The sequence below is a fragment of the Lemur catta genome, chromosome 1, assembly GCF_020740605.2.
Source record: "Lemur catta isolate mLemCat1 chromosome 1, mLemCat1.pri, whole genome shotgun sequence".
NCBI lineage: Eukaryota > Metazoa > Chordata > Mammalia > Primates > Lemuridae > Lemur > Lemur catta.
In genome coordinates this window covers 206,169,934-206,183,589 of record NC_059128.1, presented here as the reverse complement: position 1 = coordinate 206,183,589, position 13,656 = coordinate 206,169,934, and the positions used below count along the sequence as shown (strand labels likewise).

General features: G+C 38.3%; 1 protein-coding gene across 1 annotated transcript in view; it reads left to right on the top strand.

Annotated features, from left to right (window-relative positions):
- Positions 1 to 13,656, top strand: part of CCDC39 (coiled-coil domain containing 39) — a 75,832-nt gene that overhangs the window by 52,306 nt on the left and 9,870 nt on the right. The window contains 1 exon segment of the mRNA XM_045539740.1: positions 1,426 to 1,549. Within this exon segment, the coding sequence (XP_045395696.1) occupies positions 1,426 to 1,549 (124 nt within the window).

The following is a 13,656-nucleotide window of genomic DNA, read 5'->3' as shown; positions in this document are numbered from 1 at the left end:
CTCTAACATACATGGTAGGAACTATGGTGATGTTTTGGTTATCATTCGAGTAGAAAACATTCCTGCCAACATCTCTGTATATTTTAAGTGCTTCAGAGAAGTGGCACAAATGATCTGTAGATAGTCCTTTTATTAATTACCCATTGATAATAGCCTCACAGATAACTCTTGCTCTTTTTCTTTCTTATTCTTGAGTCTGGATTTTCTCTAGATTTCTTTGGTAGAAAATGGCTCTTGCTTCTGCAGTAATCTTCTTCTGTGTGTGTATCTATTTTTTCCCCCATTAATCTTATCCCATCTATTTTCCATTTTTCCACGAATTCATGAAAAAATTGTGTCTTTCTTGTTCCTGAAGCTGTTATGTTTTTTTAAAAAATCTTTTCCATTTTAGAAAGGAGGAAAAATTTACTTGTGCTCAGTCTGCCATCTTAAGCTTGAAAGCCAGTAAGTCTTTTATGATTAGATAAAAGATGAGTAAATATTTTCTGATGAAATAATAATGATAATTAAAAATAAGGAAAACTGTAACTTCTGACACCAAATATATTTTACCATTAGTTCTCTCTAAAGTAGAAAAACAGGTAGTTTGAAGAATTCTTTTTGCCATGCTTGGATAGCTTACTTTCATGAAATTGTAGCACACAAATGAGTCACCTTCTATATTGCTATGCATATATTTGCATTACTAGTATTATTATAAAATAAGTTCTAAACAATTGCTCATAAAATATGAATTTACTGAAATAAAAGGAAAACCTAATCAACAGATTCAAGAATCTGAATTTGTTTCTGCAGAAGAATGGGCTAGAAAAAAAAAAAAGAAAAAAAGAATTTGAATGCTGGAAGACAATTCTCCATGAGTTTCTCATATTTTGTCATACCTTGCAAAGACAGGCACTAACTTTCCTGTTCTGGGCTGTCTTTTTAAAGATGTTTGAATAGCAAATAGCTTCAGAAACTAGACCTAGTTTCTCCCTCTGGAGCAAAAGTTAGGCATGTTTGCTTATTTCCCATTGTAAAATATTTGGGTTACCTGAGCTTGAGGTTCGTAAGCTGTGATGCAAATCTACTCTGTGTGCAACATCCACTTGAGCCCTTTCTTGACCCCATGGGATACGGGGAGCAAAGGGAACCAATACAGACAGGAAGCTTATACCACTTCCTGCATGATGAGTAATAAAGTCCTTTGTCTCTGACACAGAAATTGTGTCTTTCTACCAGCATCCATGAGACTGTGGCAGGCTAACTCATTAGTCTTCAAGTAGGGTAAAATCTGACACATTTTACACTGTATCATTAAATTTAAAAGTCAGAACACATTTAAACTGCCTGAGTTCAGCAGTAACACAAATCCAAATGTCTTCAATAATAACACAAAGTTATTTGTTTTTCAGTGTTTAATTTTTCTTTTTCTTTTCATATTAGCACTGAGTTTCATGATCGGCTAAGTAAAATTGATAAGCTGAAGAACAGATATGAAATTCTTACCATTGTTATGCTGCCTCCTGAAGGAGAAGAGGAGAAAACACAGGCCTATTATGTAATAAAGGTAATTTTAATTGATTTACAGTTGTGATAGTATGAAGTATCCTTTCTTTGTTAACTCATAGGAATCCTCTGGGTTTAAAAGAACAAAAATGGCAATTTTTTTCTCCATGAAATTTAGCAACTATTTTACTTAATTAGGGCCATTAACTATTGTACTTAATAAGGGCTAAAACATTAGTGCTAGATAAAGATACTGAAGCATTATTAATTCTATATACCTCCAGTCTATTAGGCTAAAGTACTGCCCTCTGGTTCCCAAAACCTATTGCTCATTTGTTCCAAAACCCTTCCTCTCTTGAGTTCAGGTTATTCCACACGACCATATTTTTTCTTTTCTCTTTTTGGGGAGAGGGGTCTGAAATGCCCTTTTATTTATTTTTTCCTTTTTTCAATTTTTTATTTCAAAATATTATGGGAGTATAAATGTTTTTGGTTACATGTATCAACTTTGTTATGCTTGTTATAAGTGTTCCCATCACCCAGATAGTGTTCATTGTATCTGTTAGGTAGGTGTTTGCCCATCCTCTCCTCTAGCCTGCCCCCTGAATGAATTCTGTTGAGTTTTACTTCTCTCTGTGGACATGTGTGCTATTGGTTAGTTCTAATTTAATAGTGAGTATATGTGGTGTTTGTTTTTCCATTCTCTAGATACTTCACTTAGGATAATCGTCTTCAGTTCATCCAAATTGTTGCAAAAGGCTTTAATTCATCCTTTTTAATGGCTGCATAATATTCCAGAGTGTACATATACCACATTTTGTTAATCCACTCATGAATTGATGGGCACTTGGGTTGATTCCACATTTTTGCATTTGTGAATTGTGCTGCAGTAAATGTTCAAGTACAAATGGCTTTTTTCATAAAATGACTTCTTTTCTTTTGTATAAATACCCAGTAGTGGGATTCCTGGATCAAATGGTAGGTCTACTTTTAGTTCTTTCAGGAATGTCCACACTGTTTTCCATGGAGGTTGTACTAATTTGCACTCCCACCAACAGTGTATAAGCATTCCTTTCTCTCTGCTTCCACACCACCATCTGTTTTTTTGGACTTTTTAATAAAAGCCATTCTGACTGGGATAAGGTGATACCTCATTGTGGTTTTAATTTTCATTTCCCTGATGATTAATTATGTTATTGAGCATTCTTTCATATGTTTATTGGCCACTTGTCTATCTTCTTTTGAAAAGGTTCTATTTATGTCTTTTGTCCATTTTTTAATGTTTTTTTTTTTTCTGGCTAACTTGCTTGAGTTCTTAGCTCATTAGTGGATTCTCGTTATTAGCTCATTAGTGGATGTGTAGCTTGTGAATATTTTCTCTCATTCTGTAGGTTATCTATTTGCTCCATTGATTATTTCCTGAGCTCTACAGAAGCTTTTTTCTATTACTGTAATCAAGTCCTATTTATTTACTTTTGTTATTGCCACGATTGCCACCAGGGTCTTCTTTGCAAATTCTTTGTCCAGGCTATATCTAGAAGAGTTTTCCTGACATTTTCTTCTAGAGTTCTTATGGTTTGATGCCTTACATTTAAATCTTTTATCCATCTTGAATTAATTTTTGTGAAAGGTGAGAGATATGTATCCTGCTTCATTCTTCTGCATGTGGCTATCCAATTTTCCCAGCACCATTTATTGAATAGAGTTTCTTTTCCCTAGGGTATATTGTTGTCTGCATTGTCAAATATCAGTTAACTGTATGTGGATGGTTTTATATCTGGGTTCTAAGTTCTGTTCCATTGGTCTATGTCTCCATTTTTGTGCCAATACCCTGCTGTTTTGGTTACTATAACCTTGTAGTATAGTTTGAAGTGTGGTAATGTGATGCCTACAGATTTGTTCTCTTTGCTTAAGATTGCATTGGCTATTTGGGCTCCTTTCTGTTCTAAAGGAAGCATATAATTATTTTTTTCTAGATCTGTGAAATATGCCATTGATATTTTGATGAGGATTGCATTGAATCTGTAAATCACTTTGGGTAGTATAGACATTTTAACAATATTGATTCAACCAATCTATGGGCATGGTATATTTTTCCATTTGTTTGTGTCATCTGTGTAGTACTCTTTGTAGAGAACTTTCACCTTGTTGGTTAAGTATAATCCTAGGTATTTTATTTTCTTGGTAGCTATTGTGAATGGTACTGAATCTTTGATTTGACTCTCAGCTTGACTGTTACTGGTGTGTAGAAATGCTACTGATTCGTGTACATCAATTTTGTAACCTGAGACTTTGCTCAATTTGTTTATCAATTCTGAGAGTCTCTTGGTGGAGTCTTTGGAGTTTTCTAGGTATACAATTGTATCATCAGCAAAAAGTGATAGTTTGACCTTCTCTTTCCTGGTTTGGATACTCTTTATTTCTTTTTCTTGCCTGATTGCTCTGGCTAAGACTTCCATCACTATGTTGCATAGAAGTGGTGACACTGAGCATCCTTGTCTTATTCTAGTTCTCAGTGGGAATGCTTTCCACTTTTCCCCATTCAGTATGATGTTGGCTATGGGTTTGTCATGTATGGCTTTTATAATCTTGAGATGTGTCACTTTCTATGCTTAGTTTGTTGAGAGTTTTTATCATGAAAGGGTGCTGAAGTTTTTCAAATGCTATTTCTGTATCTATTGAGATGATCATATGGTCTTTGTTTTTGCCTCTGTTTATATTGGTGAATCACATTTATTGATTTATGTATGTTCAGTCATCCTTGCATCCCTGGGATGAAGCCTACTTGGGTCATGGTGGATTATTTTTTTGATGTGCTATTGAATTTAGTTTGCTAGTATTTTATTGAGGATTTTTTCATCTATATTCATAAGGGATATTTGTTTGTAGTTTTCTTTTTTTGTGTGTTTTCTTAGCTTTGGTATCAAGGTGATACTGGCATTATAGAATGAGTTGGGGAGGATTCTCTCCTTCTCAGTGTTCTGGAATAATTTCTGCAGTACAGGTACCAGATCTTCTTTGTAGGTGTGATAAAATTTGGTTGTGAATCCATTTGGTCTGGGGATTTTTCTTTGTTGGAATATTTTATTTTTTATTACTGCTTCAATCCCATTTCTTGTTACTGGTCTATTCAGGAGTTCTATTTCTTCCTGATTAAGTCTTTGGAGATTGTGTATTTCTAGGAGTTAGTCCATTTCCTCTATGTTTTCTGTGTGCATAGGGATTTTCACAGTATACATAGATGATTTTTGTATTTCTATGATATCAGTTGTAATATTTCCTTTTTCATTTCTGATTAAGTTTATTTTGGGTCCTTTCTTTTCTATCCCTGGTTAATCTAGCAAGAGGTCTATCAATTTTGTTTATCTTTTCAAAGAACCAACACTTCGTTTCATTGATCGTTTGTATTGTTTTATTTTTGCTTTCCCTTTTGTTTAGTTCTGCTGTAACAGTAGTTATTTCTTTTCTTCTGCTGGCTTTGGGTTTGGTTTGCTCTTCCTTTTCTAGTTCCTTGAGACATTGGATTGTTAATTTGTGATCTTTATGTCTTATTGACATAGGCATTTAAGGCTATGAATTTTCCTCTAGGATTGCTTTTGCTGAATCCCATAGATTTTGGTAGCTTCTGTCCCCTTTGTCTTTCAGTTCGAGGAATCTTTTGATTTACATCTTAATTTCATTATTGAACCAAAATTGTTCAGAAGCATGTTGTTTAATTTCCATGACTTTGTGTAGAATTGAGTGTTTCTCTTGGAGTTAATTTCTAGTTTTATTCTGTTGTGGTTTGAGAAGATACATTGTACAATTTCTGATTTTTTGAATTTTTTGAGACATGTTTTATGGACAAAGATATGATCAATTTTGCAGAGTGTTCCATGTGCTGATGAGAAGAATGTACATTCAGTAGTTTTTGGGTAAAATGTTCTGTAAATATCTGTTAGTCCTATTTGCTCTAGAGTCAAATTTAAGTCTGGTGTTTCTTTCCTTATTTTCTGTTTGGATGATCAGTCCAGTTCTGTCAATGGGGTGTTGAGGTTCCTGACAATTATGATGCTGCTGTTTATCTCTTTGCTTAGATCTAGTAGGGTTTGCTTTATGAATCTGTGTACTACTGTGTTAGGTGCATAAATATTTAGGATTGTTATATCTTTTTGTTGAATTTCTCTTTTTATCATTATATAATGCCCATCTTTGTCTCTTTTTACTATTGTTTATTTAAAGTTAATTTTATCTGATATGAGATTGGCTACACCTGCCTTCTTTTGGTTTCCGTATGCATGTATTATTTTTTTCATCTCTTCACTTTGAATCTCTGTAAGTCCTTGGGGGTTAGATGTGTTTCCTGGAGATAGCAGATCCTGGGATTTATTTTTTTCATGCGTTCAGCCAGCCTATGTCTCTCTCTCTTTTTTTTTTTTTTTTGAGACAGAGTCTTGCTTTGTTGCCCAGGCTAGAATGAGTGCCGTGGCATCAGCCTAGCTCACAGCAACCTCAGACTCCTCGGCTTAAGCGATCCTACTGCTTCAGCCTCTCGAGTAGCTGGGACTACAGGCATGCGCCACTATGCCCGGCTAATTTTTTCTATATAGATTTTTAGTTGGCCATATAATTTCTTTCTATTTTTTTAGTAGAGACGGGGTCTCGCTCAGGCTGGTCTCAAACTCCTGACCTCGAGCAATCCACCCGTCTTGGCCTCCCAGAGTGCTAGGATTACAGGCATGAGCCACCGCGCCCGGCCAGCCTATGTCTCTTGAATGGGGAATTCAGACTGTTTATGTTGATTGATAGAATTGATATGTGGGAAGCTGTTCTGTTCATCCTGTTAGGTAGTACCTTGTTGCTTTGTTTTACCTCTTGAGCTATTGTTTTATTTATTTATTTCAGCATATTATGGGGATACAAAAGTTTAGGTTACATATATTGCCCTTGCCCCCCGCCCACCCTGAGTCAGAGCTTCAAGCATGTCCATCCCCTAGATGGTGCACATCGCACTGATTATTTATATCTACACCCATGCCCTCCCCACCCAACATCTGCCCAACACCTGATTAATGTTATTCCTAAATGTGCTCTTAGGTGATGATCAGTGAAACCAATTTGATGGTGAGTACATGTGGTGCTTATTTTTCCATTCTTGGGATACTTCACTTAGTAGAATGGGTTCCAGTTGAGCTATTGTTTTATATGAGCTTTAGCTTTAGCTCTGAGCTTTAGCTTTAGCTTTTGGGTGGTTTTATACTGGTGGGTGTCTATTGTGCTGATCCATGTATAATGCAGTTCTGTGTATTTCCTGCAGGGCTGGTTTGGTCTTGACAAATTCCCTCAGTGTTTGCTTGTCTAGAAGTCTTTATTTCTTCTTTATATATGAAACTTAGTTTTGCAGGATACAAAATTCCAGGCAGGCAACTGTTTTAAGAAGACTGAAGATAGGGCTCCAGTCTCTTCTAGCTTGTAAGGTTTCAGTTGAGATGTCTGCAGTTAGGCTGATGGGTTTTCCTTCATAAGTTAGTTGATGTTTTCAGCTCATGGCTTGCATGAGTTCTATGTATCTTGGTGATTGCCTCTTTGTGATGAAACTCCCAGGTGTTCGTTGAGCTTCTTGTACCTGGATATCTAAATCTCTAGAAAGACCAGGAAAGTTTTCCTCAATTATTCCCTCAAATAGGTTTTCCAACCCTTGTGCATTTTCTTCTTCATCTTCAGGGATGCCTATGATTCTTGTATTTGGCCATTTTACATAATCCCATATTTTTTGTAGGCCTTGTTCATTCCTCTTAATTCTATTTTTGACTGAGTTAATTCAAAAGAGTTGTCTTCAAGCTCTGAGATTCTTTTTTCTGCCTGATGTAGTCTATTCTTAAAAATTTCCATTGTGTTTTGTTATTTCCTTAAATGAATTTTTCATTTCCAGAAGGTCTATTTTCTTTTTAATATATCAATCCCTTTGTGAATTTTTCATTCATTTCCTGAATTGCTTTTCTGGTTTCTTTGAGTTGGTTTTCCATTTTCTCTTGGATTTCATTGAGCTTCCTTACAATCCATATTTGGAATTCTTTATCTGTCATTTGAATATTTTCATTTTAGTTGGTATCCATTGCTAGAGAGCAGTGTTCCCTTTTGGAGGTGTCCTTTTGCTCTGATTTTTCATCCTTCCACAGTTCTTTTGCTGATTCCTTTCCCTCTGCAGCAGCTGCCACTTCTTATTTTTGGATTTTCTCTTGTTTAGATGGGGCTTCGCCCATACACACACACACACACACACACACGTAAGGGTGTGACTGTAGTATATGTTGAGTAAGAAATGTTGGCTTTGCTTGTGGGTGCTTTCATGATGCTCTAGGTTTGGATGGGTACCTTGGTTATAGATATCCTTAGCATGGTGATTTTTCTCAGTTGCTAGTTGTTTGTAGGCTGTAGCAATGGTGAACTATGTCTCTCTTTTTTTTTTTTTGTTTGAGATAGGGTCTCACTCTGTTGCCTGGGCTAGAGTGCTGTGGCGTCAGCCTAGCTCACAGCAACCTCAAACTCCTGGGCTCAAGTGATCCTTCCGCCTCAGCCTCCCAAGTAGCTGGGACTACAGACATGTGCCATCATGCCTGGCTAATTTTTTCTCTATATGTTTTTAGTTGTCCAGCTAATTTCTTTCTATTTTTAGTAGAGACGGGGTCTCACTCTTGCTCAGGCTGGTCTCGAACTCCTGAGCTCCAACAATCCTCCCGCCTCAGCCTCCCAGAGTGCTAGGATTACAGGCATGAGCCACCACACCCAGCCTCTTGTCTCTCTTTGATGAGGGAGGGTGGAGGTCTTTGAAATCCTTTCTCTTTCCCCAGCCCTGTGGTCTTCTTAACAGTGTGAATTATAATGGCATGCCCAGTTTAATCTCTGAGACAGTAAGTCATGCTTGTAGGTAAGAATCAACCACACTCTACATGACTGAGTTAGTAAATGTTATAAAGGGCTATGTAAATTGACCTCCCTGTCAGTAGGTGGTGCTTGCCAGAAGGAACAAGATGCAGTGTTGTTTGGGGGACCTGTGACTGGCTCCTGCCCCTCAGGAGAAGCACTTAAATGTCCCAGGTGGTTATTGGGACCCTGGAACTTCCAAGTGAGTCCTTATTCTCCACCATAGCAGAGGCAGGTGAGGGAGTGAGGCTGGGCAGGACTGGGTTTGGTGAGCCTTCCCTCTGGCCCACCAAAAGCTAATAAGTTAGTTGTTTCAGCTGGGGTCAAAGTTCTGCTCCCAGCGTTCTGGGAAAAGCTGCCAGAGGGGTGAGGGGTGAGGTGGCCCCACCCAGGGAGAAAGTTTGCTTGTGCAGGCAGGGCCAGCTGAGATTCATAATCTGGCTGTCACTGTCAGTTTCACTCTTCTCCCGCCTGCCCTGCTCTGCAGTCTCTCTCAGGCGTCTCTCAGCAGGTAGGCACTCAAATTAGCTCAGCTCCCCAGCGATGGTGCTACAGGCTGGCAGCTTCCATTTCCAGGATCCCACCCTGGCCTGAGAGTGTGTCCTTTCTGTGGGGGGAGGTATGCTCCATCCCCCAATATTTGTGTGGGAACGAGCAAGAGGAAAACTGAGGGGTTGAATCCCCCTGGGAACGACAAAGGTACAGGGTGGGTGGAGAAGCACATGGCACCTGCTGTCTCGGCACGGGTCTGTGGCGACAGGAAGCAGCCCTGTGGGTGCTGGCAGCCTGGTGCTTTGTCCTCATCAAGCTCCCAGTTCACTGGTGGCAGCCGCTTTTGGGCTTCTGAGTGTGGAGAGGCTCTCCAGCAGCTCGGGAGCCTGCTGACTGCCAGAGATGTGGGGGAAGGAGAAACCAACTGCTCCACCTGCCCCTTTCGCTGGACTCTAAGCCTCTCGGGAGTTGACCTCTGCATGTGTTTTGCTCCTTTTTCTTCTGTTTTGCAACTTCTTCCTGTGGAATCTCTTGTAGGTTTTGGCACTTTTCCCTCAGAATTTCACCTGATCTACGTTTGTTTGCTTTGTTTTTTCTTTTTCATCTAAAACTTTTCCTTTTTTATGAGATGATCTGGCAGCTGGTGTCTCTGGGCTGCCATCTTCTAGAATGCCTGACTATTCTTTGACACTGTTTTTTTGCTATCACTTGTGTCTCTCCCCGCCCCCCACTTTTTTTTTTTTTTGAAGAGACAGAGTCTCACTCTGTCACCCAGGCTGAAGTGCAGTGGCTGGACCATGGCTCATTGCAATCTCATATTCCTTGCCTCAGGTGATCCTCCTGCCGTGGTGTCCCAAGGAGCTGGGACTACAGGCACATGCTATCATGCCCAGATAATTTTTAAAAAATATTTTGTAGAGACAGGGGTCACACTATGTCACCCAGTCTGGTCTCCAGCTCCTGGCCTCAAGTGATCCTCCTGCCTTGGACTTCCAAAGTGCTGGGATTACAGGCATGAGGAACCATGCTTGGCTTTCCCCTCCTTTAGTCAAGATTCATCATCTCTTTCACCGTAAGACCTGTGATCACTCTGGGTGCCTTCAGCATGCACGTGACAACCTGCTGAATACGTTGTGCTCAGAGCTTTACTTCTCCATAGCTACTCACTCCCATTCTGCACCCTGGACCTTATAATCCCCTGGGAGCTACCCCACCTCTGAATCTTAAACTCCAGTTTACCATTACAATCCTGGTAGGGCAGCTGTTCGGAGAGGAAGTGGACTGCTCCCCTGCCCTCATATTATATGGGAGACAGGTGAATCTGTTTTTTCTTCTGATGTTTAAGTGTTGTCTTCTGCCATACCATGGTTACCTTTACCTAGTAACCCATAAGGGGAAATTCATAACTGATCAGGAATTAGATGCAGTTCCCTTCCTGAGTACTATTACATTCACTTTTCCCATGTAGAAAATTCCCTAAATAGGTGTGATTTCCTTTACCGAAAAGTCTGGGAAATTACTCAAAACACTACAAACAAGGAATGAAATTGTAACTTTGAGTCATTTCCCTGTACCACACATGGATAAGGGTGAGAAGATCTTCCAATTCCCAGCTTCAAAGGATGGCCACTGTGGATGCTTGCTCCCTCTGACTTCTGTTTAAGTCTCCCAAGTTTTCTTCTGTAGCTCTGCTTCAAATCTGCCTCTAGCGCATACACTATGTGTTGTATGTCTGCCACTTTGCCTCTGGAAATTCTGCCTAACCCATGAGAAATCAGTCCCAGCTCTCAAATCGTTCTTGTAACTTGTCAGTCTGTAGTACCTCAGGCTTCTGCCCAGTACTAATGGGACTTTCTTCCTGGGTTTTAAAAGTTCCTGGAGGGTAAAGGGTCAGCTCTAATCTGTTAGATGTTAGGAAGTAGATAGATGTTATAATTCCAATTAAGTTTCTCTACCAACAAGGGCTGATGGGTTACCTGAAAAGTATTGGTATTTAGAGTGCCTTTGTCCATATCCTGCTTTTACTAAAACACTGACTAGGTAGGTGAGCTTGAATAAGTTCAGATTCCTCACTTGCAAAATGAGGATGATAATATTGTTACTTTTGTTGGGAGAAATGAGAAAATATATGTAAAGCCCTTAGTATAGTGCCTAGCACAACAGTCATCAATAATGTTAGTTGTCATTATTGTCATTGCTGTGATGATGCTGATTAACCTACTTCTTAGGAAAGCAGGCAGGTTTTATGAGGAAAGAGTATTTCCTCTGTTCACAGTGAAAGTGCTGGATAAATTTTATTAATAATATAATGACTGTGTTAATGAATTGAGGCTATCAGTTACCTTTCTCAATTTCCTGATGCCACACTCCTTTACCTTCCATCCTCTGTGGGATCCACAGCTTGCCACAGTTATTCCCATTTTTTTTTTTTTGTATAGCACGTTTAAACTTTTTACTCATAACACAAGTCTCACCTGTGTAAAAGTGAAAGTATTTCTTTATAACTAAATTCAGTCTAGTTTATAGTGGGAAAATTACGTATGGCCTGAAAATGGAGAAAAGCACTTACTGGGTACAATGATGCCATTGCTTGGTGACACCAGGCTTGGCATTTTCTAGTGGACCCTCTAGGGATTATCTGATTCTATACGCATGCATGCCATTGGCTTTCTATTGATTTATTTTATTAATACAACTCTGTAGGTACAGATGATAACATGTAGATAATACAAATGATTCTTGTTGCTAACAATGCAAGTGAATTTTGGCCAATAGAAATATAACTCTGCTCTGTAGAAAAGATAAAGCAAGCATTGAAGTTTATTACCCTAAAAGATATTAATCTGTTTTGCATCATCAGCAAATTTATTTCAGCATTTCTGACTGTGTGTGTCCATCTTATAAAATTTGTTCTTCAAATTCTCCTTTGAACTAGTCTAAACGTCCTACTGGCTCCTTTATTAATAGCTTGAATAAATTCTTTGACAAATGTTCATTTTATGTTTGTTTGAGAATTTTTAACTATTAGTAAACTGCTGGGAAAAACAAACTTGTCGATCAGAAGCTGATTTTTGTTCTTGGATGTGGTTCTGGTTTTCAGTGTGGTAGATTCTGGTTCTCAATGTGGTAGATTTAGGATTTAAATTCAATCCAAGATTCTTCCCTTATCCTTCTTACATTCTCTGCAAAGAGATCTTTTCTAGCTCAAAGAATGTGGTTACAGTGCCAAATTCTACCTGTTCTGTTTTCTACATGTTGTAGATTGGGGTCAGCAAACAATGGACTCTGACCAAATGCCGCCCACTGCTTGTTTTGTAAATAAGCACTACAAGACACAATACATAAACTCGTTCATTTATGGATTGTCTATGGCTGCTTTCATGCTACAGTGGTGGAATCAAGTAGTTTTGGCATAGACTGAATGGCTCATAAAGTCTACAATGTTTATTATCTGGCTCTTTACATACAAAGCTCATTGACCCCTTCTATTAGGGTCTTAGGGTTGCTGTAACAAAATACCATAAACTAGATGGTAGATGGTTGAAATAACAGAAATGTATTGTCTCATAGTTCTGGAGTCTAGAAGTCCAAGATGAAGGTGTTCTTAGGGTTGTAAGGGAGAATGTTCTATGACTTTCTCCTAGCTTGTGGTGCTCTGCTGGCAATCTTTGGTGTTCCTTGGTTTACAGATGCATCACCTAGATATCTGTCTTCATCTTCACATGGTTTTCTTCTCGTGTCTCTTCACATGGTCATCCCTATGTTCAAAGTTCCCATTTTTATAACGACATCAGTTACATAGGGTTAAGGCCTACCTTAATGACCTGATCTTAACTATATCTGCAAAGACCCTATTTCCAAATAAGGTCAACTTCTGGCATACTGTGGGTTTGGACATAAACATATCTTTTTTTCAAGGACACAGGTCAACCCATAGCCTCCTTGGTTTTGGTCTTTCAGTAGCCTCTGGTCTACTGAAGGACCAGAGGGGCACACATGGTTTGTTTTTCCTTTCATCAACCCTAGCACCTTACAGTATCTGACAAAAGCCAGACTGAATAAGACAATGAGTAACCAATGAAGCCCTGGTATCTTTCAAATCTCATTTCCAAGTTCCGCTTAGTCTTTATAAGGAAACAATCTAGTTCTGACCACAATTTAAAGAAACTGTCCAACAGTTATTTGAAAATGCTTTAAAATGTCAGGAAGTATTAATAATAAAAATTTATTCCAAATACCAGCTTTTCTAATCCAAATTAAAAGGCATACATTATATAATCTCTGATTTAGAAGAGAATGGAATCAGAGTTTTAGAACTTCAAGTTACCCATGGAATTAGATCAGGAATTTGTATAAGAAGAACAAATATGAAGAGACTGAGCTCAGAGAAGTGATTTAATGTGACTCAACTCACTGATAAGCCAACCTACAACTAAAATGTTTTCATTTCTGCTTTGTCCCACTACACTATATTTCAGATAAAATAGGGTCGTCAATTCCAGACTCAAAGGAATTAGATATAGTTTACCTAGTAACTTTTTTTCTTTACTGAGCTTTATTATATGTTACAAAAATGTGTAGCTCATGTTTTTAAGCATAAGAAACAAAAATGAAAATGCTAACTGAAACATTACTAATAAAACTTACCTTTCTCATTGACTACATTCTGGTTTCAATACACATACATAGGGACTGAATAACATTATTAGTTGGTTTTGATTAAAATGGCTTTTCTGGCATTTTTAAACATATATATATATATATATATATATA